The 25,144-nt window shown below is 39.8% G+C and overlaps 1 protein-coding gene across 1 annotated transcript in view; it reads right to left on the bottom strand.

Annotated features, from left to right (window-relative positions):
• Positions 1 to 25,144, bottom strand: part of COL4A2 (collagen type IV alpha 2 chain) — a 141,113-nt gene that overhangs the window by 98,922 nt on the left and 17,047 nt on the right. The window contains exon 3 of the mRNA XM_010728555.2: positions 295 to 375. Coding sequence (XP_010726857.1) covers positions 295 to 375 — 81 coding nt within the window. The remainder of the gene's footprint in view (positions 1 to 294; positions 376 to 25,144) is intronic.

Raw genomic sequence — 25,144 nt, 5'->3', positions numbered from 1 at the left:
ATTGGGTGATTTTGTTAACAATCATTTAGCATTGTGAGGTCCCTTGACCCTTAGCTTTAAAAGAAGAATCTGCTATACTTCATAACAAAGTTTTTTTTTTTTTTTTTCAAATCTATAAGCTCTCAAGGAAGTAAGACGCAACAACAGTACCTTTTTCCTACCTCCCCTTCCCCCCTCAAACAAAAAAAAAAAGAAAAAAAGAATATTCCCAGCACTCTGATGCAAGTCTACCTATAGCAAATGGCACTGAGCTGATGGCATGAAGATCTTTCTGCAGGAAAAAATATTACTTACACGGGCTCCTTTTTCAGGGAAACACTGACATCCTCCACTGCAGTCTCTTCCTCCACATGGTCCTGTGTAACTCTTTCCACCCTGCAAGCCAGAACACACAAGAGACAAAAATTAATTGGCATCAACTACGATATCTGGCACAATATAATAAATGTTAATTAGTAGATTCATTGCAAAGACCAGGATTAGATGACTATGATCCATGGATCTATGACTTCCTGGTGAGACCTCTTAAAGCTGCACTCGGTGCAGCAATCAGAGGATTTCCAGTTCTTGGAGATCAGTATCAAGAGATATAATGTCATTCTATTCATTTCCTTCCACATTTTCAAAATGCTGCAGCTCCATGCTGAGCGATATCTCACCTATCTCTTTGACACATGCAACACATATCATGTCACAGAAGAACAGCTGCTTGAATTCTTCAGGGACATGGACTAAGTCCTAGGTCACAATGCAGCACATCCTTCTATGCAAGCTCTAAATCACTGCTATATTTTACAGTATTTATGGGTGGACATAAAAGAAGACATAGATATCATGCTCAAAATCATAAGCCAAGCTTCTGCCCTCTCCTCTTGAATGGCTCTCTATTCTAAAGACACCCAAAACTTGCTAGTAGCCAACCACAGTGACTTAGAATTCAGACCTAACCCAAGAGTTAGTTGCAGGTTTATCTGTTCTGCTTGCATAGAGCCATCTTGGCCTGGGCTGAAAATGTGCTGATCACAAGACTACTGGGAAGACTCCATGGGGTAGCCCAGCTCAGATTCCACCTAGCACACCAAGGGCAGCTACCACAGTTACTCTTGTTCGGAAATGTAAACAGCAGAGCTGCTGTGCATGCTGTGGTGTAACTTTTAAAACTGTAACTTAATGATTAGGAATACGATGAAGACCTGTGGCCCACCGCAGGTCTTAAACCCCTGAAAGTGCTCTGGCAGCTTCTTAAGCAAGCTGAGAAAGGGAAAAATGATTCCCCATCACTAATGATGAGTTAGAAGAAATAGGCAGAAGGCCCAAAGTCTGATGGTACAGGAAAGATGTTCTGTGCCCAAGTCCCTCATTCAGAGCTGCTGCTAATTTTCATGTGCACTGCTGCTGGTAGAAAGAAGCCTCCAAAACAAGGCAGGTACTCTGAGCTGCCATGCTGTGGCTTACAAAGGCAGTAATGCTGTCACTCCTGCTTCTAGCCCTGGGTCAAGGACCTGAAGCAGAGAGGGACCAGCACTGCCATGCTTAGCATTCTTCATGCAGCTGTAATCAACCCATGCTCAGCACATGGGGCTGATTTCTCAGGTATTCACTTCTCCCTTTACACTATCAAGATCCTGAAAATACAGCTCCAGGCTTTGGATTCCACTCTGAGAGCCAAATAAGTAACAGGTATAAAGCAGGTATCTGGCAGACATTGCTTAAGTCCTCCTTTGATGATATTTATGCAACAGGCTCTTAAGCTTATGGCAACAGCAATGCAGAGTTTCCCAGACAAGTCATGCTTGTCATGAGAGGATTACTGTCTGTACTCTAATTCATTTTACATATTAAAATACTTTTGTTTCAGTTTTGTATTTACTTTTAATGAAACAAGTAGGCATTCCATGCTGCAAAAACAAGCCCACAGAACTGAAACCATGCCCCAAGCTATTTAGAGGTTAGGTGTAGGATTCAGGAAATTAATTCACAGAGGTAACAGTGGCCTACGTCATATTCTGAACTTTGCTTTCTGTTTAGACTATTATTTAGAGGAAATAATAAGTCCAGACCATTTTATAAACTCTAATAAATTGTCCAGGTTGGTCCATTTTAACTAAATGACTGGATGGTCACAAGCTTATTATGTCTTTATTTCTTCCTTTTTGCAGATGAAATGTACATCTCTCCCTCAGAACCCTTAATGTCAGAGTTTCTCCTCCCTGTCTGTTCAGAAGTGAACAGTTCTATTTGTTTCTATGCATGTCACGTGGATGTAATGCCTGTGTGAACCTACACCACTGCAGGCACATGTCTGCATGGAAACCAGTGTAATAAGCAGTGCAGCCACTCATCAGAATTAATCCCAAATTTTTAGAGAAATGTTCTGGAGATGTAAATAACAACATACTGCAGCCTAACAAACTGCAGCAACAAACTGTCAAATGCAGTAATTAAATCATGAGAGACTTCAATTATGCCTGCTGAGAAAACAGCAAGGAGAACAGTAAGATTTTTTTTTGTTTGTTTAATTAGCAGGGTGACTCTAAATTTGGTAAACTGTTGCTAAGGAGAAAACTATGGCAAGAGAGTTGTCCACTTGTAAAAAAAACCTGGAGGCTGCTAGTATTATTTTGACTGGAAGAAGTTCAAGGCCTATTGTTTGTGTACTATCCATCATCCAACCTTTAAATTTGCGTGTTTTAAAAATACCAGCAGCTAATGTGGGGACACAATTGTTTTCTTCCACAATCTTAGGAAGTTTTTTTTCTCTTCTCATTTTCTGTCCTTTAATGCACATATATTCTTAAGATGATGAAACATCAGGAAGACTTCTTCAAAGATAGGGAACATAAATGGAAACAGGGAGCTGTTGGAGAAAGACAGAGAGCTGTTGGAGAGGGTCCAGAAGAGGGCCACGAAGATGATCAGGAGACTGGAGCACCTTCCCTTACGAAGACAGGCTGAGGGAGCTGGGCTTGTTCAGCCTGGAGAAAAGAAGGCTGCGGGGTGACCTCATTGCAGCCTTTCAGTACCTAAAGGGAGCCTACAGACAGGAGGAAAGTCAACTCTTTGAAAGGGTAGATAACTGCAGGACAAGGGGAAATGGTTTTAAGTTGAGGGAGGGAAGATTTAGGTTGGATGTCAGGGGGAAGTTCTTTACAGAGAGAGTGGTGAGGTGCTGGAACAGGCTGCCCAGAGAGGTTGTGGATGCCCTGTCCCTGGAGGTGTTCAAGGCCAGATTGGATGGGGCTGTGGGCAGCCTGGTCTCGTATTAAATGTGGAGGTTGGTGGCCCTGCGTGTGGCAGGGGAGCTGGAGATTCATGATCCTTAAGGTCCCTTCCAACCCTGGCCATTCTGTGATTCTGTGATTCTGTGAAAACATTTGAAGATCAGTGTTAACGTCGCTACTTTGAATTATACCTCGTCTCTCCATATTGCTCAATTTCCACTTCTTCACTTTTTGATGGTTAGTGGGAGGTCTCTGGGAGCTTTCAATAACACGTAACATTTTCTGCTTTATTATGTATGAATGTATACAATTTCTCAAAAGCAGATCACGGCACATTCACTTAGTCTGACATTACTGGGAAGTTATAGTATCAACTTTTATAGTTTCAGACTTTAAAGTTGAAAAATAGATCTTTTAAAGATCCTTGTAAAGCCTTGACAAAACGAACTCTACACATGAGTGCATAACTGAGACAAAGGGAAATAAAATGCAAGTATATCAGCAAAGTTTACAATTTAGAGGTGGGATATGTAGCTGTAAAGTACCATAAAAGTGTTTATTTCCCGAGGAAAAATGCATTTATAGGAATTTTACACCAACAGTGATATGCAGACATGCTTGTTTTGATCTGAGGAAGGTGCCACAACAATGTGTTTGGGCAATGGGGAGAACTGGCAGCCTTTGGATACAAGGCTGCATGTCTCATCTACACAATTGAAATCTGCATTGGTAAAATTGCCCAGATTACAGAAACAGCAACTTGGAATTCTATCCTAACAAAATTGGGATTGATGAGGAAAAATTAACTAACAATGGTTTGTTTGTAAGAGATATTTATAGTAGTGTAACTGTGTATGAATATTATTATTAACAATAAGCAATAGAATTGTAGCTCTGTGTTTCTTGCAGTGATATAACTGTGAATTAATACAACTGATAACAGTAGTGTGTTAATTAGCCAAGAAAGTATTATTAGGTGTATTCTTTAATTAGCAAACATCATGGCATCTCCACCAGTTACATCTGAAGTCTGCTGTCTACATGGAGTCCCAGCCCTCTGCAGCCTCTCACTTCACCCTGGTAGCACCTAAGCTCACTGACCATCTCCTACAGCAGTGCTGTGCTAGTTTTAGCTCTGGTCACACACACATGTACATGCGACTTGGCCATCTGGGTTCCAGCCCAATTGCTCTGGAGTCTGAAGATCAGGTAGAGGAACTTCCCAGTTCCTCTACTACAGATGCAGGGCTGGAAACAGATCCTGGAGACAGGTTAAGAGGCAGAGAGACACTTATGTCTACAGTGTTCGCAGCTGGCCCTCTCTAGAGCAGTCGATGAGTATCTGCAATTCACTCTCTGCCCTTTTCTATAAGAAATATCCACAGGGGCCCATCAACAGTGTGCCTATCTCACAGAACTCAACCTACTACAAAATGTGGTTGCAGCTCGTTATGCTTTTAAAATGCAGCTGGAGAAGACTACGCTGAAGAAGAGTGAGTAGGGCAGCTTTACTCTGTCCCATTCATTGCCCATAACAGTACAGCAGTCACAGGAGGCTCCAAGGAAATGTGAGCTCTCTTGAGAGCTTCTTCTTGAGAAAATCAAACACGTGCCTACCCTGGGAAATCTCTAACTTGCAGAACATGAAGTAGACTGGAATGGAGAAGCTGAAATGATGGAAAAGGGGGAATGAAGAAAGAAATGAACAGAAAGGGAGAATTTTCCAACCATACTTTTAACATCATTGGGTCACTCTGTGCTGGAATGAATATATGATTAATGATTTAAGGAATTGGAACACCATTTATACTTAAGAACAAGCAGGGGAAAACATATGTCATCTATATTTGTAGAGCTTATATATTAGCCTGGTGGAACCACTGTCTTTTTTTATACATATGAAACAGCATACATAAAACACATATGCTCCAACACTTTTTTTTTTGTCCTCTTGCTTTCACATAACTTTCTTTTGTCCCAAAACATTATTACTTATGTTAATATATCTTCAGCCAATAAAAGACAACTTCTCCTCAAAGAATTCATACAGTTTTGCTTTTGACAGTTTCTTTCAGCCAAAATCTTAAGAAACCTAGAAAAATACACCTAACTCTCTTTAAACTTTTCCACACACTAATGATGTGTTATCTCTGTGTGTCCATTGAAGTACCTTCACTTCAATAGTTGGTATTCTGACAAAGAACAAAGGCAATCTGAGGACAGACCTCAAAGTAAAGTTCTATGAGTACAGAAAGACCAGGAAATATAAGCCATTTTCTTACATGCTGCTAAAAAACACCCCACGGAAATTATAATAAAAATATTGCAACCTAGAATCAAAGGATTCTACACACCCATATTTTCTTCAATAAAGTTTTACAGGTTGCAATTGTGAATTATCTTCTGGCTTGACACAGCCCAGTTTCGTGCTTTTCCGTCAATCACAGCAACCCTTCTGAACCAGGCTATGGTATAACAAGGAGATTTTGGAAGGTCTGGGAACTTGCAGGAAGTGCTGATGCATCGCGTGCTCCTGCCATGTCACAACAAGCAGCAGACTCAGATGCTCCATGTGAGCCAAAAAGTAGATTTTAGCCAAAAAGTCCAGTCAAGATTGCAAACCTGCTTCTGAGGCAGAACACTGCCGCTGCCAGGGAAACTGGCCTATACTTCCCCTTTGGACCTCTATTTCCAGATCTGACCTTCAGTTGTCAACACTCACATTAATTCCAAATGTGGTCCATTAAAGCCCTGATTTAGAAGCATTAATCCTCTGCTGCCTTTGAAAGAAAGGAGAAAAAAATAAGAATATGGTTGGATAACCCTGTTGCTGAGGAAGCAGACAGATAAGAAATCAGTTTCAAATGTAACTGCACAGTTGCATTTGCTCCAAACAAGCCTTTTACTCCTTAAAAAGATGAAGACATTTGTTTCCTGGATATCAAATTTATTTCTCTAGAAACATCCATAAACAATCTTTCAAAACAAGTATGGAGAGCTATTAGTGGGGCAGTCTGAATTAGTCAGCATCAAACTTGGTCTGGAAAATGCTCTGTCGTAGGAGAAACACATCCAAAAGAAGAATCAGCCATCTGAAACTGCCTGTTTGCAGTGAAATAGCTGCAAGTGCATTGGACAGTATGACCACTGTCATACTGAAGACTTTAACTGTCAAAGGAATGGCAGAAAGACATCAGCGCATTTAGAGAGGAAGGAAAAGATGTGGGTGTGGATCCTCTCCCTAACTGTTCTGAGAATTATTTAGCTAAGAAATAATTCTTTCTTTCATATTTGAATGGGAGCCATAATCTTTTCTAGACTGGATGCATGGATACTGGAATAGTTTGTGACCTCAATATCTTATGAAAGTTTACACCTCCCATCAGAAGTAGAGGGAGTCATATATTTACATGTCCTTCCAAGAAAAAAACCTGGAGGAAGAAACTGGTCCCAGAATGAACACAAGAACGCTTACCACCAGCAATACTAAAAAAGCTGGTCAGTCTACTGGTTAAGGCAGTCTTTCCAGTGTAACAGGAACAGCAATGCCTGTGGTAAGCACTTACAGATTACTGATTTGTGTGGAGTTTCCAGATCTGCCTCTCTTAAGATGGCGTTTATAGAGAAAACTGTAAAGCAGGTTGTCTAGCACATAAGCAGCTCACTTCTGAGTCCTGATGGGAACATCAGCAGAGAAGAATCCCAAAATAGCACAGTTCCTGGGATACAGACTGGGATGCCTGTGCTTTATGTCTGGGACTGAGAGGCTGGAGGATGAGAATACAAAGTCTCTGATGCTGCCAAGTCCCCAGTGGACAGAAACTCATCCTTTCAAGTGAGTCTCAGCAAGGACGTCAGAGCCAGCAACGGGAAACATGAATCCTGCACCTCTTAGATGTGAAGCTATAAAAGACTTTCCTCTTATGGGCTGGCTTGTGGCTCTTGATTATATGAACTTTTTGGCATGCAGCCTTGATGTGAAGGCTGTATAGTTTCATTTCAAAGTGAAATTTCACAGCTCCACATGCTCACTTTATTTGAGGTACTATTTACCATCCCCTCTTCAAATCAAAATGTTCTCTCATCCCAGTCTTGAGAAACTGACTTCTAAAAACTGTGGAAGCCAGACATGCTGCAGTGTGAACTTACCCTTCACATTTTCATGAAAGCATTTCTAATTTTGTAGCTTTCATCCAAGCTCACAATTACTGAGCAAGCCAGATGGAATCCAGAAGGAGCTGCTGTGATATGGCAGGCATTAAAAAAAAAAAAGAAAGGAAGGTCTTTAAGAGGCTGTGTCACAGTGTAAATCTACAGATCTGCCTAAATATAAGGCACAGATATCTGCATAACTGTCCAGGGATCTTGCTTGCTCACTTGACCAGAAATGTGGCTGCTTGCAAACAGTATCCTTCCAAGCAAGAAGTCCATGCAGTGACATTGGTTTCTGTCAAGAACTCAGTGAAAGGAGGTCTGGTATTTACAAGTAAAGAAGTTGGGATCAGCTGCATTTTGATGGTTTTTTTCCTCAGAGGGATGTTATCCTAAGAAAGAGACTAGAGTTTAAGATGGGAAAACCCAGCTAAAATGTTTTAAAATGTCTAAGAAGAAAAGTAGTCATATTTACATAAAAATTCATTACTTCTGCTTAGCTTTGTAGAATTTACAAAGCTATCAGAAAGAGAATCCTAAAGAGCAGCATTAGGTCACTGCTTGAAAGTGCTGCAGCTTCTAGGAGCTGATGAAGGATCATATAAAGGCTTACAGAAAAACAAACAAACAAAAACACAGGGATGCGTCTAGTAAGTCTGAAGCTGGAATTTCTTTTTCAGAAGAGGAATGTATAATTAAATCTGAAAGGTAGAAGGTGCATAAGCAGCTGAAGGAGAATATGGATTGATAAGTTAAAATTTGGTTTGTAATCTTTTAAACTTGTTTCCATCTTTATAAAAGTATGCTTTTAGAGATGCATATTATTTTAGCTTCTTATCTTTTCTAAAGACACAACAGATCCACCTCTACCATCCAACATGCCATTCCTCATCTGATACAATGGTGGACTTCAGAGAAAGTGTGCAGGGACATCTTAATGTAAGCCTGCTTTCCAACACAACATTTCTAGGAATAAAGATTGTCTCCACAGAAGCTATGTAGGTGGTCTCAGAAGTTGATATTGCAGGAGTCGGAAGAAGTATTTTCTAGTTATCAGCAATGACAAAGAAAGCTCTGTGATGTGGTGAAATAGATGTAATCACTCACAAACTATACTGAAAGGCACAGTTTGTCTCTTCAATTTTTATTCTACCATTTTATTTTATGCAAAATCCTATCTACTTTATATCTGATTTGCACAAGTGTAAACACTTAGAGAATGCACAAATCAGTGGACAGTGTAATCATCTCATATGTTCAGTTACATTGCATGGTGGATCTTAAAAATATTTTCCATAAGGGAAAGAGGGTAGAAGCACTATCAGATCTTAATCTGAATTTGGCTTTTGTCCAATATCTTATATTACTGGAATAAAATCCCCCTTCTCATCTCCAAGCACAGAGAGGCATTTGTTCACATACTAGTAGCATAATAATGAAATACAGCATCCACTCATTAAAGTAGCAATCCTATATTTAGCTACTTCTAGTTTCCGAAGTCTAGTCATTTTCAGTTCTCGAAAGACATCCAAGTAATGATATCATTTGCTTCAAACAATAGAAAGTCTGGATGCTATTCTATATATGGAGATTTCTGTAGTCTATTTATAAACCACGCCAGTTATTTGACCTGTCTAGTTTACTCACCTACGTAAATTGGCAGACTGGGGAAACTTGCTTAAGAACATATTATTCTTAGCGACTGATAAATTTTAAAGTTGCTAAATTATACTTGAGATACATCCAATGTTTCTGAAAACTCATCTCCACCTATTACACTACAAACAAACAAACCTGCCAGCGTAGGGAAGATTTTTGCTTCTGAACAAGCAGTAATGCAGTTGCATTAGCCCTGCTCATGGAGAAGGGATTGATATAAAACAGCCTCACAGCTGTTTTCATGGCTGCATTGTCTATATTTGCTCAGTGCAGTGCAACGATGCCAGGTTTTCCTAAACCCTAAGCACCACCAGAGGTTTTATTCCAGTTTCATAATTTCCATAATTAAAAGTGCTTGACTGCATATGAAATTCATTTATAAATGGAGTTTGTTTTCCTCCTAGACATAGTTATTTACAGCCATAACCTGCTGACCTGGTTCTTAAGTGTTCAGAGACCGCGGGATCATGGCACTTTCCTTGGGAAGGGTGAGGTCAGTGACAGTTTTTAATGGCCTTTTAAAGTTCTATTGTTTCTACAGAATTAAATACAGCAGACAGAGAGAAAGAAAAGAGATTAAGTTCGTCAAGCATCACTAGTTACTAAATTGCAATTAGATTTATATAACAATAAGTGGAATTAAGGAGTTACTGAGAGCATGATTTGCAAGGAATGGATTTGCATGGTTTATCACTGATGACACAAACTGACTGACCTTGTTTTTATCATACGTGGTGCTGAGTCGTTCTAGACCAGTGTTCTAGGCCAGCTCTTACAGCTCTGGCTCATTTTCAGAGCCAGCTGTTAGAAAAAGAACTGGAAATATTAAATGTGGAAATTTGCTATGAAACATTTCAGAACTGTTTCTCAGAATTGGACTGGCATTTCTTTAAGAGTAAGAAAAATACACAAGAGATTTGGGAAAAGAACTATATTTGATATTTAACTGCCAGGCCAAATGCAACACCCACCATTTCCTTTCTATTTCAATCAAGAAAAAACTAATGAGAATTAATTTTCTCACTGACCCATTTCATTGTCCAGTTTAGATTTCAAAAGTTAACCTTCTCACTGAGCTCTATGTGCTCTCTGTTGATCAGTGTTGTTACTGCTAAAAGATCTCTGGATAATGCTGATTGCTGTAGGAGATGTAGCAGATTGAGAAGGCATCTTAGAGGATGCAATACAATAGGACAATATGCAGTTCTCAGTGAAATTTCTGTTATTTGCAGTGTGGTCGAGGCACGTAATCTAAAATAGAGAAAAAGGTGCTGAGACAAGATCTCTTCCCTGTGGACATAAAAACTGATAGTCAATTATTAGTGATAATCCCTTTCTCATCCATATACTTTTGGTCAGCAAAATGTTTTTACATATTTTCACAAAAGAGAAAAGAAGGTACGTAGACAAGTTTTTTTTTGTTTTTTGTTTTTTGTTTTTTGTCATTTGCAAACAAGATGCCTCCATGCAGATAAGAAACACCTTAAGAACTGAAACAGGAGAAGCATTATTATTTTCTTGCTCATAATACTTACATGATATTTTTCAATTGCAATTTCTACCAAAAAGCTGTTTTAGATATTTGTTACATAGTCAGGTGACAAAATTATACCTCAACACAAGACTTATTTTGTATATTTGTAATCTATACATTAATCCGATACCTGGGATGGACAAATTAAGTTCTCCTTAATACTAACAAATAAATAACAGCTGTTCATTTCTTCAGTTTTCTTTTTCACACCAACTTTTACATAAATTTCTTTTGATGGTGGGAAGAGTTTTTTTTGTGTGGGAGGTTCTATTTCCTTGAAAATACCCAACTAACTTTTGAAGAATGTTACCACAGCCACACCATGTAAGAGTGGCTCAGGAGAAGATACTGCAGAATTTACATTTATCCTGAAGAAGAAAAAAGGCTCATATTTCCCATATGTACTAGTGACTTGTCACTTACAACCTGCTCCAGTTCAGCCCAACAAGTAGGCAGATTTCTGCAATACTGCAGTACTGAGTTGAATGTACTTTCCCAGCACCACACGATGAGTCACCAGTTCAGCTCGGTCTAGAAGCCAAGACCTTCCTGCCTTCCAGTCCATTACTCTAACCAACAGACAAACACTGTCTGCATCGCTGTAATAAGTCTTGTGGCTCAGTCTCCACACCAAAAATGCTCTTATCACAGTACAAACAACTAACATACTGAGATTATAAACAACCAAATATCAAGCTTCTTTAAACTGACTAAAGTGATGTCACTTGGCTTTTCTTTCACATCCTTTTTTATTATAAGCTTGTCTTTGCAAAAAGATCAAAGAAAATCCAGAAATATTCATACCTTGACATTAAAGAGTAGAAAAGAATAAATGATGGAATACACTTATATTTCACTATATGAGAAATAAGGTAGTCCAGATTCTTAAAAGAAGTAGGATGGAACCCTGAGTGCTCATCAGTATCAAAGGCCATAGCAATTTGGAAATGCTGCCTGATTCAAAACCCATTCCTTGTGTAAGCCACACACCTCATGTACCTCAGGAATATCTGAATCAGAAGGGGGACAACCAGTAGACTGGATTTATGTATTCAGCTTTGAAAAAACATCTTAGTTTTTAAAGCTTTCACAGTTGATGTTAACTCAAAATGCTAATTTTTAGCCAGAATGCCCAAAGCCCAACAATGGAGCTCAGAAATGCTTTATCAGCAAAGGCACAGAAATAAGCTGGGAATACAGTACTCACGTTAAAGGGCCGTAGAATCATAGAATATCTCAAGTTGGAAGAGACCTATAGGATCATCAAGTCTAAATCCTGGCAGCACACAGGACCACCCAAAAATCAGACCCTGTCTGAGAGCATTGTCCAGACACTTCTTGAACTCTGGCAGGCTTGGTGCCATAGCTGTTTCCCTGGGAGCCAGTTTGAGGGCTTGACCACTCTCCAGTGAAGAACCTTTCCCAGATATCCAGCCTTAACCTCCCCTGATGCAGCTCCATGTTGTTCCCTCAGGCTCTATTGCTGTCAACTGAGAGAGGAGATTAACACTGTACTTCCACTCCCCTTCTGTGGAGGCTATAGGCCATGGTACTGCTTACCAAAAAAATCCAAGCTCTATCTTCTTGTTTGTCTCCCTGAAACTTCACAGACATCTAATGTCTGCTTCAAAGAGATCTTCAGCTGACGGACCAGCAGTGAGTCTGTCAATGTCTTGGTCAGATATCACCTTGTGAAAATCCCATGGCTTTAGTTTGGCGTAAGACAAATGACTCTGCCAAACTCCAAGGCATGGTAGAGAACAACAACTTTTCATGTGTAGACTAAGGACTCAGGACTCATTATTATTGTAGTTATGCCTCAGAGATTGTCAGACTCTTCTGCAGGGGCCCTTTGCTCTCGAATGCATAGCCACAGCTCTATTTTCAGGCAGCAGGAGGTAACACGGAAAATTGGGTATTTAACTTGTCTTTCTTTTCCTTGAGTATGGAACAGATAATTTCTATGCCATATTTTGTGAGCAGGATAGATCTTGAATGTTTCTGATAGAACTCTGCTACTTTCCCCTCACAGAAAAGTATTTTCCCACACTTTTCATAGGTCACTCTGAAAGTAATGCCTCCTATTTATTTCCATGGAAACTACAGCAGATTCAAAAAGTACCATAACACTATTAAATAGAAAAAATTATCAGGAATAGAATGCTATCTTTCAACACAGTCACACCCATTATCTCTGCATTTTCACCAATGATGACCAAGAGTCTGCAAGCTGCAATTGCAAAAATCACACCGGCTGAGGTGACCCACTGTCACTGTCACCACTGCTGAAACACACCACCCACTGCCTTGCTGTGCTCACATCCATTGTTTGGTCTCCATAAACATTCACCAAATGCTAATGAAGGTCAGAAAAATGAGTGCCATTTTCCTGCATAGAGGAATTCAGTGACACACTTTTGCTACATCCACACTTCCATGTCAGACACCATTCTGTCAGATCGCTCCTCTGCTGCCATCTCTGCTGCCGTCACACGGCAACAACATGCAATGGAATACTGGTGGGAAGGTTTAACCTCTACTGCCATACCACCAATGTTTGTCTCTGACATTGTGGTCCAACACAATAAAATAGGAGGTAATATTCTCAGAGCAGCCTTTGTGCTTTTACAGAGATTCAATGCTTAAACTCCTGAAGACGTGGTAAAATAGCCTCATGAGCTGTCTCTTAACTAGATCTTTCAGTCTGTGACCTTATTTTTTTTCAGATTCTAATAATTTTCTCCAGTTGATTCTTGAAAGGCAGATCTTTTTCACAAAGAATCAATAGGACTGAACCATACTGGATCAGTAGCAAGGCTTTAAGTCCTATCATGCCTTCCAGAGCCAGAGGTTTTTCACCATTGGCTCTCACTAAGCATATATTCTTTAGATGTTGAGCACCAAGTGTGCAGTGCCCACTACTTGCACAACACCTTCATTCCCCACCAAAGGGGATGAGCAATGGTTCCCAGTAAACTCCCACTCTGTTTATATTAAGTAGTTTGTGAATTCTTCTCTTTTATATCTATAAAGGTAAGAAGAGGGTTTTCCTAGCTGTCAGATCATGGAACCTGTTTAACTGAACTGGAAAGATGTTAAAGTGAATATTGGAGGCATTTGGTCCAAACCTCATCCTCTTTATTTCCTTAGTGTGTACTTACATACACACAGAAGTGTAATTCTTTTTCCAGCTGTGAAGTATAATAGTTTTGCTTCTGGCTCTTTTGCCTTACTGTCCTTTTCTGTGAACACATCACTTGGGTTACACTCAGACAGGAACTTCTCAGTAGCAGGAGATCCCAAATCAGCTGCTACCTTTGTTTCAATTTCAATTTTTGCTGCCGAAATAAAGTCTTTAACACAGTAGGAGCACTTCTCCACAGCTCCCGGTTCTCATGATGCCGGCTGTTCACGCAGTCCATTCAGAAAACATATTATGCACTTTTTATTTCTGGTAACCCAAGCACAGTATTTTACTTCTCTGAGGCTTTTTTGACTGTTGCCCATAGTCTTCTTTGTGCGCACACACACTCTTCCCTACTTATTGTACAACATGTAGAGTACCAGATCATTTGGAGAACTCCCTGTATTACAGTCACATTGACATTCAATCTTCTTTTGTGGTGCTAGTGATTCCTGCTGACTCACATTACGCAGAACACTGGCTTTAGTATCTAAGGAAAGTGCTTCTCCCTTTTAATGTTCACATGTGTCTGTATTTACAAGTGAGCCAGATTTTGGAGTTTAGGTCACAACTGATGCAGCTAGGCAAGACAGCATGACAACAACAGTCCTTGAATCATATAATCATAGAATGCCTGGGTTGAGAAGGACCTCAAAGATCATCTAGTTTCAACCCCTCTGCCATGAACAGGGTAAGAAGACCTTGGAAAGAGAGTAACAAAGCCCCTTTTGGATTTCCCCATCCCATCAATTTACCAAGCAAGAGAAAGGATTTCCACAGAAATAAATTTCCTAGAAATTCTTGTGACTTTCCCGTGCCCTTTTGCTCCTCACTTATCTCCCAGTGAAAATTATCAGTACACCTGAACTCTGTGTCACTGAACCCAAGCTCATCCCTTAATGATGGACACCAGGCCTCTTGTCACGTACCAGACAACTTCATCACCATCATAAAGAGTTATACTCTTGGCTGTGAATTCCTGCTGCTGCATGTGCTAGATGGCAAATGAGTTTTTCCTGTCTGTGCTGTTTTTTATTAAATTCAGGTAACTGAAACATCGGTTATGTTTTCTCTATTAAGCTACAATGGCAAGAAGAATGTTCAAAACTGTCCTTAAATCTCATAATGGCAGAAAAATGCTTTCTCCACAGAAGTTTCCTTATTAAACATTTAAAACCAAATCTCATTATGCTGATCTTCGTACAAAAGCACAATTGTGACTATTACCTACAGTGGCAACAGTTTAACTCTCACTTCTTCTAGCAACAGAGGATCTAGATACATGACTACTGAAAACAACAGTTTAAGCCAGATGCTAAAAGAGCAATGGGATGCATCACAGAAAAAAATGGGCATTTTTTTTCACATTTTGACAGAAGATAAAAGTTATTAGCCACCCATTTTCTATTTTATTCCTTTTTACCAATCCGTTGCTTTCAAGGGGAGAGCACTACAGTGCTAACATGTTTTACTATATTTATTCTGCTAGGAATAGTTGGTAGAGCTGGCAAAGGGTAGGTTAAATTATTTCTCACTTCCCCTACCCCTGTCTACCCCCCATCCAGAGGAAGGCAGTAGGAAAAAAGGAATTGTTCTTCTCAATTGCACATCCGTCCCCTGTCTCCTCCTGGGAAGAGACAGCTATTTCTTATCTTGGCTGTTTTACATCACTGAAATGTAAAAGGAGAGTATGAAGGAAGGAAATGAGAAAAAGACAGAGAGATCTCTATGCTTCAGAACATTGGAGGGAATTTCTTCCTACGTACCAGAAGAAAGAAGGGTGGGGTGGTAGTGGGGACAGGAATGCTGTAAGTAACAAAGAGCTAGAAAACCTCCACTGACAGAAAAATAAAAATTCTGGTGAATAGGTGATCTTTGATCCGCTACCTGCTCTTCAAGCATTTCAAACTACACTTAAACAAAATTTTCCACATTGTTTCAGCCTTCAAACTTCATTCAGTAGTGATTGACCTTAGAGAACATAAAGATGTAGTTGTATGCATTATTCATGCCTCAAAGATACAAAGGAAAGAAAAACATCCTTTCTGCACTATTCTAAGATACAATGCCCCTGGAAAGGGATTTAAGGCTACAGTTAGTATAAATAATGCCATTTGGTAAAACTTCAACAGATGACAGCAGGGTTAACTTAGCCTTCCTGCTGAGGATCTTACAGGAGCATAGGTCTTCTGAGAAGACACAAACAAATGTCAGTTATCTCTTTTGGAAGAAGCTCTGTTCAAAGGACAAGGACTTCTAACATGAGGGGAAAACTTCAAAAGATCTAGAGTTAAACACCCAAAAACTCAAGAGTACTTCTCCGAAGCTTATCTGAACTACTTGATGTCCTGTGAAACAGTACCAAAACTGTTGTCCAAGTAGGCTTTCTGTGGTAATTTCAGCTCTTCCTTTCAGGCTGGACATTTGATCTGTTTGGTAGCAGTTCTTCACCTCTGCAACGCTGAGAGTGTGGCATGAGAAAAGAAGCGCCAATAACTTAAGAAACTCCCATTACCAAGTGCTAATCAAGCACTTCAAAGGTCAGAATTCTGCATTTGAATGCTGTCACAGAAGCAATGGGAGCTTAGACAAATATGGTTGACTTTTCCCATGAAAGACTGTGGTGTGAAGAGCAGCCCTTTCCTCCTGCAGATGAGCAGTGTTCTCCTGAGTCTGGAGAAGGAATCACAGCTGTTGGCATCTGCTAGCAAGGAAGAGGAACTACGTGAGTTGAAATGGACTGCAATGCTATCAGGCTTATTCAAAAATTTGTTTTCTAGAATTTGGGCCTTTCTGTTAAAAACATCAAGTTAAAGTATAGAAAATGGCGTGTACAAACATGTTTGCAAAAACTTGGGTAAATTCCCTGTGCCTAATGTATCTGGGGTAAACTGTAGTCTGAATAAGCTGTTCTAGTCCTGAGGAGCAGAGAAATGAGTATACGCGAGGAAAAAGATTCCAAGAAAATTCTTTCTTTTTTCTTCAGGAAAGAAGACTTAATTCAGTAAGAGCATTCTGTGTGGCTGAGGCTCTACGTGGATGCTTGCCTCACTGCACTTTTTGTAAAGGAACAGAAACGCCATGTGGCCTGCTGTGAGGTAGGCTGAAAAGACCAGAACAGGGAGTTGTCAGGAAGCTGGCTGCCAGAGCAGTAGTCACAGCTAGCAGCAACTCATGGCATAGCCAGCAGTGGAGCTCAGCCCAGCACAAGGCACACAGGGATTAGGATTGGAGTGGGATGGACTGCAGACGGTGCCCACCTGCTGTGACCCGGCAGCCCGCTCCCACAAGGCACCAGGACTGAAAGGCAAAGTAATTCACCTCACAGCTCCTGGGGACAGCTGGATGCTGCCAATGTGCTTTGTGATCGCAGTTGTGCTTCCTGCTGTGGATTACTTACGTTTTCCAAAATGACGTATGATTAATTGGGAGGTAGAAAGAACAGGGAAGTGTAAAGATTTATTTATTTAAGCCTTTCATTTGATTCATTGTTCCTGCGGAGGGAAGCACTGCTCAATAAGAGTGTAATTTAGATTGCCAGATTTCTGGGTGGAGGCTCAAACTGCTGGTGTTTGTTTAGCTCTCCGGTGTTGTTTTTTCTGGTGAGGAGAGTTAAAAATCAATGCTGACCTATATTGCTTCTTGTCAGAGGAGTTCCTCTTACGTTGAGTTCCTTGCTGGGTTAGACATCATCTCTCTTCCTGAATGATGTTGGTTCCAAAGAACCAATGCAAACAAGCAGGTACCAGATCTAGAAGCGTAACTATCTCATGGATGCGAAGAAGAGCAATTTATCATCAGTTCAGCCAGGAAAAACTGCTATTACAATTGAAGTAGAAGAAGCTTTTCCTATACAAAAATGCAAATTGAGAAAAGCACAGACTTTGCCTTTTGAGCTGTACCTATATCAGAGGCATTTGTCAGCAAGAAATAAATTCCAGTGAAAACTGAAATTCCAAAGGAACATGTTCTTTTTGGAGATCTAGCTGTGAAACGCCGCAGAATCTTCTACTTTCCCATAATAAAACTTCCTCGACCTCTAACACCAGAACTATCCGTTCCTCCAAGTGCAGAACACACCAATAAAATATTTATCATCTCAGAAAGACGTTGGCAGTGTTTTTCATACCATGTACATTCTGACTCCAGAAGTTCTCAAGAGCTGATTGAGGGTGCCTCCTAGACAGCTGTCAAAAGCTGGGGCAAGAGTGCTTAGCACGCCACAGGAGGCAAAAAGCTCACAGTAGAACTGCTGCTGACCCACATCACTCCAGGCATGTCCCACCCCATGTCCACAGCTCAGCCATCATCCTCCACCTTTGATAAAGATATCCTCCTTATTAGGGCATTAGGAAAAGGGTCTGGACCAGAGGGCAATGGGCATGGAACAGGCTGCCCAGGGCAGTGGTCACAGCCCAGAGCTGCCAGAGTTCAAGGAGCATATGAATATCACTGTCGGACACTGAGTTTGGATTTTGGGTGGTTCTGTGTGGAGCCAGGAGTTCAACTCAGTGGTCCTTGTGGGCCCCTTCCAACTTGGGATATTCTATGATTCTGTAATTCTTTGCCTATGTTTCTCTAGTAGCTCCAAAAGCATTAATGGTTTCTAATTTGCAGTCCTGAAACAATCTTACCTTGTTTCATCCTAAAGCACCTCTCCTTCAGTAGAGTAGCACCCCCAGTACACATTTTGTGGTGATTCAGTCCCTTAGCTGAGGATATGTTCTTGTATTAGCACTGCTCTCCATAGTGCTCTTGTCCATCTTGACTAAAAAACTCTAGCTGCAATTGTATCATCTGAGGAACTCATTGAAGTTGGCGCCACTAACCCAACTTCTGTTATGCTGTTTCTTCATAATATATCATGCTTCCTCTATTAATTTTAAGCTGAAATTTCAATATAATGCCTAAAAATGCTTCCTGTTACAGGTTGTTATTTTGTTTTTTGTTTTTTTTTTTCCTAGTTCTTGGGCTCAAATAGCAGAAATTGTATGTGGTAGGAGACAGCAGCAACATTATCAAATCACATAAAAGTCTTTGATCAGCCAGGGCAAGGCTTGGAAAGAGTAGTTACACTGATGTTATACATATATGTATTATTGGTACAAAATGTATACTTTCATTTGAAAGAAGAGATTTCACAACTTGGACTACAAGTTTTAGCTCTATACATCCAAGTAAGTGACATACTCTCCATATAAAAATGAAGTAAAAATCAACGGTATCAAAATGACAGGTAACTTGAGTTAGTCATTTCTCCTTCCTAAACACAAAAATCACAGAAAGACATCTCTTAGATATTTTTCACTGATGTTCACTACATATTTGAAATATGTCTCATTTTCTTTTACCTTAAAAATAGCAAACACCTTCAGGAAAAAATAATGAAGAAGTTTTTTTTTCCATGCCTCCCTATTGATGGAAGGCGCCTGTGTTCCATGACATGTCCTCTGCCCCAGGGAGGCACGATGAGCTCAGGAGTCCTGACGAGCCTGCAGGCTGAGGGAACAGAGCTGCAGGCCACGAGGTTTGGCAAAGCTGCTACTGTCTGCAATGTACAGCTGGAGCCTGGGGACACTGCTGCCTTCTGTGTGAGATGGCTTGCCAAGTGAAGAGGCGTTTCAATGGGTGGGTTTGGTATCCCTTTGCTTTCTAACTTCATTGAGATATCAGAAAGAAATTTGGCTCTATTTCAACTGAGTTTTTTACTTTTACAAGCCTGACTAAAGGAAACTTGGTCTAGAAGCTCTATCCAACAGATACAGGTGTCCCCTAACGTACATATCACTGTGGATATGCTTGTGCCCCAGGGCCATGTGGAACACTTGTGTTAGCTGTGCAAAGGCTGCAATGCCTGGGTAAGCGCTGCTGCCAAGCACAAATTCCAGATGCTGAGACACAGGATGTAACAGAAGACAAAGGAGGCAGTGATCCCTCCCAAGGAAAGAAGTCGTTTCACTAAATCCTTCTCTGCACTGAAGTTCTTTTCTCCTGGCATTCAGTTGCTCCCCTTCTTTAGGACACAGCAGCACCTACCACATTAGGAAACAGCATATCGCAGAGTGTTGGGAGCAGGTTCCTGGCTAGTAATGCTGAAAAAATGTAAATGTTTCTCTCTTTCTTGCCCATCTGCAAAAGAAGGAATGCTGCTCAGAGCTCTCAAGCCTCTGTTATCTCTGTGACCAATTCTTGGAGAACAGCCGGCAGCAAAATGAACTTTCCAGGATGGCTGAATATCAAATAAATACAGTTGCTTGGACTAGAGAACAGTACCGCTGTGCCTTATCTTCTTATGGCAAAACAAATTAGCATATTCTTCATTCCCTACTTGATAAATGTAAGCAGACACAAAGGGTATGTAGGGACGTAACATCATATTCTTCTATTTCTTATAATTAGTAAAGCTAAAAGATCTCTGTAAACACAGCATATTCTAAACTTAGAAATACATAGATCGCAGAAAGGTTTCTGGAACTTAGTTTTCTTATTAAATAATGGGAAAGATAATTCCTTTCATCCTTCCTGTTTTCCTACAAGTCTGTCAGCAAGTAAATGGAAACAAAGTTGTAGTTAAGAAATACAACTGAGTAATATCCAAGTTTTTTTTAAAAAGAAGAAATTACTGAACTGAAAGAGACTGTACTTCAGCATTAAAGTAGTATGACGTAGGGGTTTCCCTGCTTTGCCTGGATGATGGCTACAATGCTTGTCCTCATAAGTGTATGACTGGGTCCTTTGAATTTACAAATTTGAACTCATAAATTTAAACCTGTGCAATTATTTCTTCCATCCTTCCACACATATGCTCACACCCACTGCACACAAATCCAGCATCCTGGCCTGGAGCTGCAGGTACTCTATGCGCTTCTTTGCAGCATGTCTCTGCAAGAGGTAATGGCAGGAATAAGTACTTGTAATTTTGCCTACACATGGACAGTGACTAAATTGGGTAGAACTGGAAGACAACACCTCCTAAGGGTACATGTATATCACTTTCAAGTACATACAAGGCTACTGAAAACTAAATGGTCTGGGAAAAATACATGAGACTGAAGTAGGACAAAAACGGGGATTCTGTCCATTTGGGTTGAAAAATAACAGTGCTAAACATTTGGCTTCCTAATGCAGCCTCAGTCATGAAACAGACCAAACCAGCTGGTTTGTAGGTTGAGCTTTGGTATCAGAGATGAGTTCTGTCATTTGTGTCAGCCCATGAAGGAAAAATGTTCATCAGCACTAGTCCTGAGCCTCGTGTATGGAAAAGCTACAACAATAAAGCAGTTAATTCAGAATATTCCTGTCACATAACTGCCCTAAAGAAGAGGTAGTTGTCACGGGAAGACTGGGTTGGAGGGAAAAGTGGGATTACTTGCAAAAAGCAGAATTAGGAAATCTAAAATCTCAAAGAACACATTCACAAAAAAAGAATAATTTGATGACTACTCAGTGTTCTGATTGCACTAAAAAAAGCAGTCACATAAACTAACTTCTGTCGCTCCTTTTTTTTTTTAAAGCAAAAGTATGCAAAGTGGCTTTAAACTTATCTCTTATCTCTATGCTTACTGCATATGGAATTTTCCAGAGGAATTTCTCTAGCAGATGTTTTTAACTAGAGCCCTAATAGAGAAATAAATATCAGTGTTGTGACACTACGAACCCAGTTGTCGTTATTAGTGATGGGGAAAGATAACTGCCTGTTCTGGTGGTCTCAAAAAAGCCTACAAGAGAGGAAAACAAGCTGGACTGAGCAGTCAGGGAAGCACAAGTATTGCCTCATGTGCCTTCAATATACAACAAGCCCCAACTAGTTACTCAACAAGATTTTAGGAACTCTAGCTATGTATCTGGAAAACAAAATATCTGGAAAAGCTAATTGCTTCTGACTCCACCGGAAACCAAGAATGAAAGGCTCGGGTCCTCAGATCTTTAGGATGGAAATAATTTATTTTACAGAGGAGTTTCTCACAGTTAAGCTACTGAAGATAGTCACAGTGGACACAGAGAGGCAGAGAGGGAGGAGTTGGAATTGGCATTTTGTGCTAACCATGCGGCTTGCTTCTTCAAGACTGAAGAGGGAAAGTGCCTGGAGGAAGAAATTTAGAGGAAATTCTACCAGGAATTTTGTAATATTTCCTTCCCTCAGTTTTCATATGGAAGGTGACCTGAACTCTTAAAAGTAAAATAAATGCTCCGTGAAGCCTTGTATGAATCAACTTCACATCAAAAATCTTGCTCTTCTGAGTGCAACTCTTTAAAGAGATCCTATGGAACAATTTAATATAATTAGTTCCATGCCATCTGCAGAATGCCTCTACTAACATGCTGCTTTTGCAATACCAGAAGTAAAATTGAGCATGACTGAACTCTTTTCCTGCAATGTCACGTTACTATACAAATAGCAATCGGCTTCAGGCTATGACACTGTGCTGCCCTTTGGGCCCAGGTTATCCTGCACAGGGTGGCTGCTCTCTCGGGCCCCTTTGCAAAAGCAATGAATGGACACTGTGGGTGGCAGGCTCCTGTGGTTCTAATGGCCACAGAAAAAATGGCTAGGGAGGAGGAAAAGGGAAGCAAGACCAAGAAGTGGAAAACTATTATATGTCCACAAAGCTCAAAGGGAAAGGACAAACAAAGCACTATTATCCCTTCTGTTGTCTTTTTTTTTTTTGTTAATTCATTTTCTCAGTGCTTTTTTTTTTTCTATCAGGTTTCTTTCATCTCTCTGTCTCCTCGTCATTCTTTAGCAAAAATCTGCCATGTTGAGACACGCTCAGGCTTAAAAATGATTAAAAGAAGTGCACTGTACTTATCCTCGTAGGTGGCTCTTTGTGATGAGACATGTCCCTGCTTTCCTGCTGACCTCAAGATGTGGTACTTAGTCATGTGGCAAAAGCACTTTTCTTCATCTTATATGTTCCCTTCTCCTCTGCACCTGTATGGCTGCAGAGTGAGGAGTAGGGTGCCACATCTTCCTCTGGGAAGCATTTGAGAAAGCAGAAGACGTCTTATTACAGGTACACAACCACAGTGCCACATTGCTGAGTTTTGCCCTGCAAGATCAATACAGATGAAAGCCTACAAAGACAAGTTCAGGCCAGTCCTTTTCCAAATCTGATTTCTATGAAGCATCTCAGTTGGATATTTACTCTCGGCACTACTTTTTCTACTATGAAGGGGAGAACCTTGCATTAATGAGTTTATCAGGTTGACAATTTACAGCAAGTTGGCATCAATGTTTTCAGCTGTTGGCTATCTTTTGTTGGCTTTTCTAGGCAATGAGGAAAAATTCTTGGATTACCAGCAAGCAAAAGGAGAGACGGATGTTTGCAGCCATACATTCAGATGTATGAAAAAAAAATGTAAGGGGCTATTAATGTGTGCCTGATAACATTTCAGCTTATTGGAGAAGGTACACTTCCTTGCCCTAAGCATGGAATGTTTCTTCAATATTTTTCAGGAAATCTTATAATATAACCATTAAATTTATAGTACTCAAAGAAAAGCTTCCTCCTGCTACCTGGGACACCTCCCAGGAGGCACTTGAATGCTCAGTAAATGCTTATTTTTGGTAGTATAACCATTGTTCCAACAAATGTGTGCTTTCTGGTTATTTTGGTGGAAGAATAAGTTTGGAATTATCTATCTGCAAGGTATTTTTTAATAGGATGAAAAAAATTACTTCTCTTAAAAAGGAGATTTTGAAAGATATTAAATTTTGTGAGCTATTAGAATATTAATCAAAGAAGCTCACAGAAGAGATCATTTCCCACGTGGAATGAATGACATATATTTGACAAGCATATACAGATAGAGAAAACTTTCTCTGACCAATCCATTAACTTTGTTCCAGTAAGATAACCTTCCAGGAAATACCTTTTCTATACAGAAAGTAGGACCTCAGCCAAATGCTCTAACTTTATGAAGAGGTTTTAAATAATCAGTAGAGCTGAAACTGTCTAAACTGTATGTTTCTTTGAATTACAGCAAAGATTTATAGGTGCAAATATATGTAAAAATAACCTCTTCCAAAGAAACAACTACTTGGTTGCATGTTACTGTTACAAGGTGGAGGTCACAACAAAACAATCTCATGGTTTTGAAAACTGCATACTCAGAAGAGTAAACAGTCTCCAGTCCTCTTGTATCCAGAGACATGGACTTTACAACATACTTTCTAATGAATTGTAACAGTAATTCCATCTTTTGAAGAACTACTCAAGAACTACTGCACTGTCCACACATACTGCATTTGTTTGTTTCCATTATTTTATCAAGAAAATTCAAGGTAAGTAACATACAAGCTCCTCGTTCTATTCCCAGTGTCATCCTTAGTAAATACAATTAAAAATTCTAACTCAGGGGAACTGTTTGTAAACAATGGTAAACAATTTCCTTATTGAATAAGATGACCTCTTTTCCTAGGTATTAAGTATCTCAGCTTGAGTTTCTCTCTTCACACTGTGAAGCCTGTATTAGGAAACAACAAAGTAAACAACAGAAAGAGAAAAAAGCACCAAGCTCTATGCTTCTTCAACTTAAATAACTTAGCTTAACCTTAAAGAAGTTAATTGAAATAGCTTGGTAGCTTTCCTGTTTGTCTCCAGAAAATACTGCAGGCTTCCTAGACTACATTGCATTCTGAGCTACGGAGTCTCAAAGCATAGAAAATTTAATATGAATGTGCACACACATAAAGGATAGATGCTGCCTTGCAGATCAATCCTAAACTCATATTAGCAGCTCTTAACAGAACAATTCTCAACTTTTCATCCTGACAAAGCTATAAAGAAAATGTAGCAAAAATATAAAGAGGTTTCTGCCTCTTTTCTTGTGGAGCTACAGCCTGCCTTCATGGTGGTCCACATATTGCTGCACTGTGCTGGGTGGAATTATCTACTGGTGACATAGGAGTCACCTTATTCTACCCCAAAAAGGAAAAAAGACTTGTGAATAGGGATTAAAATCATATTCCCACAATTGTGAATTTGACAATCATAATGGCTAGTTGAACTGGATTTACATTCAGGATTTTGTCACCATGCAGAGTAAAATTATATGAAGCAACAAAATTTTAACCTTAAAAAATGTCAAATTAAACTGCCCACAGTAACAGTCCCTCAGCTGCACTGCAGACACCAAGTAAGACGATGAAATTAATATAATCAAGGTAAAGTTACACTTGTGGAAATAGACCAACTGATGAATGACACATACCTGATTTTCTGGATTTCCTTGTACTTGAAAAAAGTCTCAGCTGAAACCTGTCATTAGTATTAGTATAGGACTTTTTTTTATTAAATGTAAAAACACAAGGATCCAAAGTTGAAAAAGATAGGATCATTGGTTAAGTCACTTTAAACTACCACAACTGTCTTCTGAGAAAGAAAACGCACA

This window comes from Meleagris gallopavo, chromosome 1, assembly GCF_000146605.3.
Source record: "Meleagris gallopavo isolate NT-WF06-2002-E0010 breed Aviagen turkey brand Nicholas breeding stock chromosome 1, Turkey_5.1, whole genome shotgun sequence".
Classification (NCBI taxonomy): Eukaryota; Metazoa; Chordata; class Aves; order Galliformes; family Phasianidae; genus Meleagris; species Meleagris gallopavo.
Note: the sequence above shows the minus strand (reverse complement) of the source record. Positions and strands in the feature narration are given on the sequence as shown.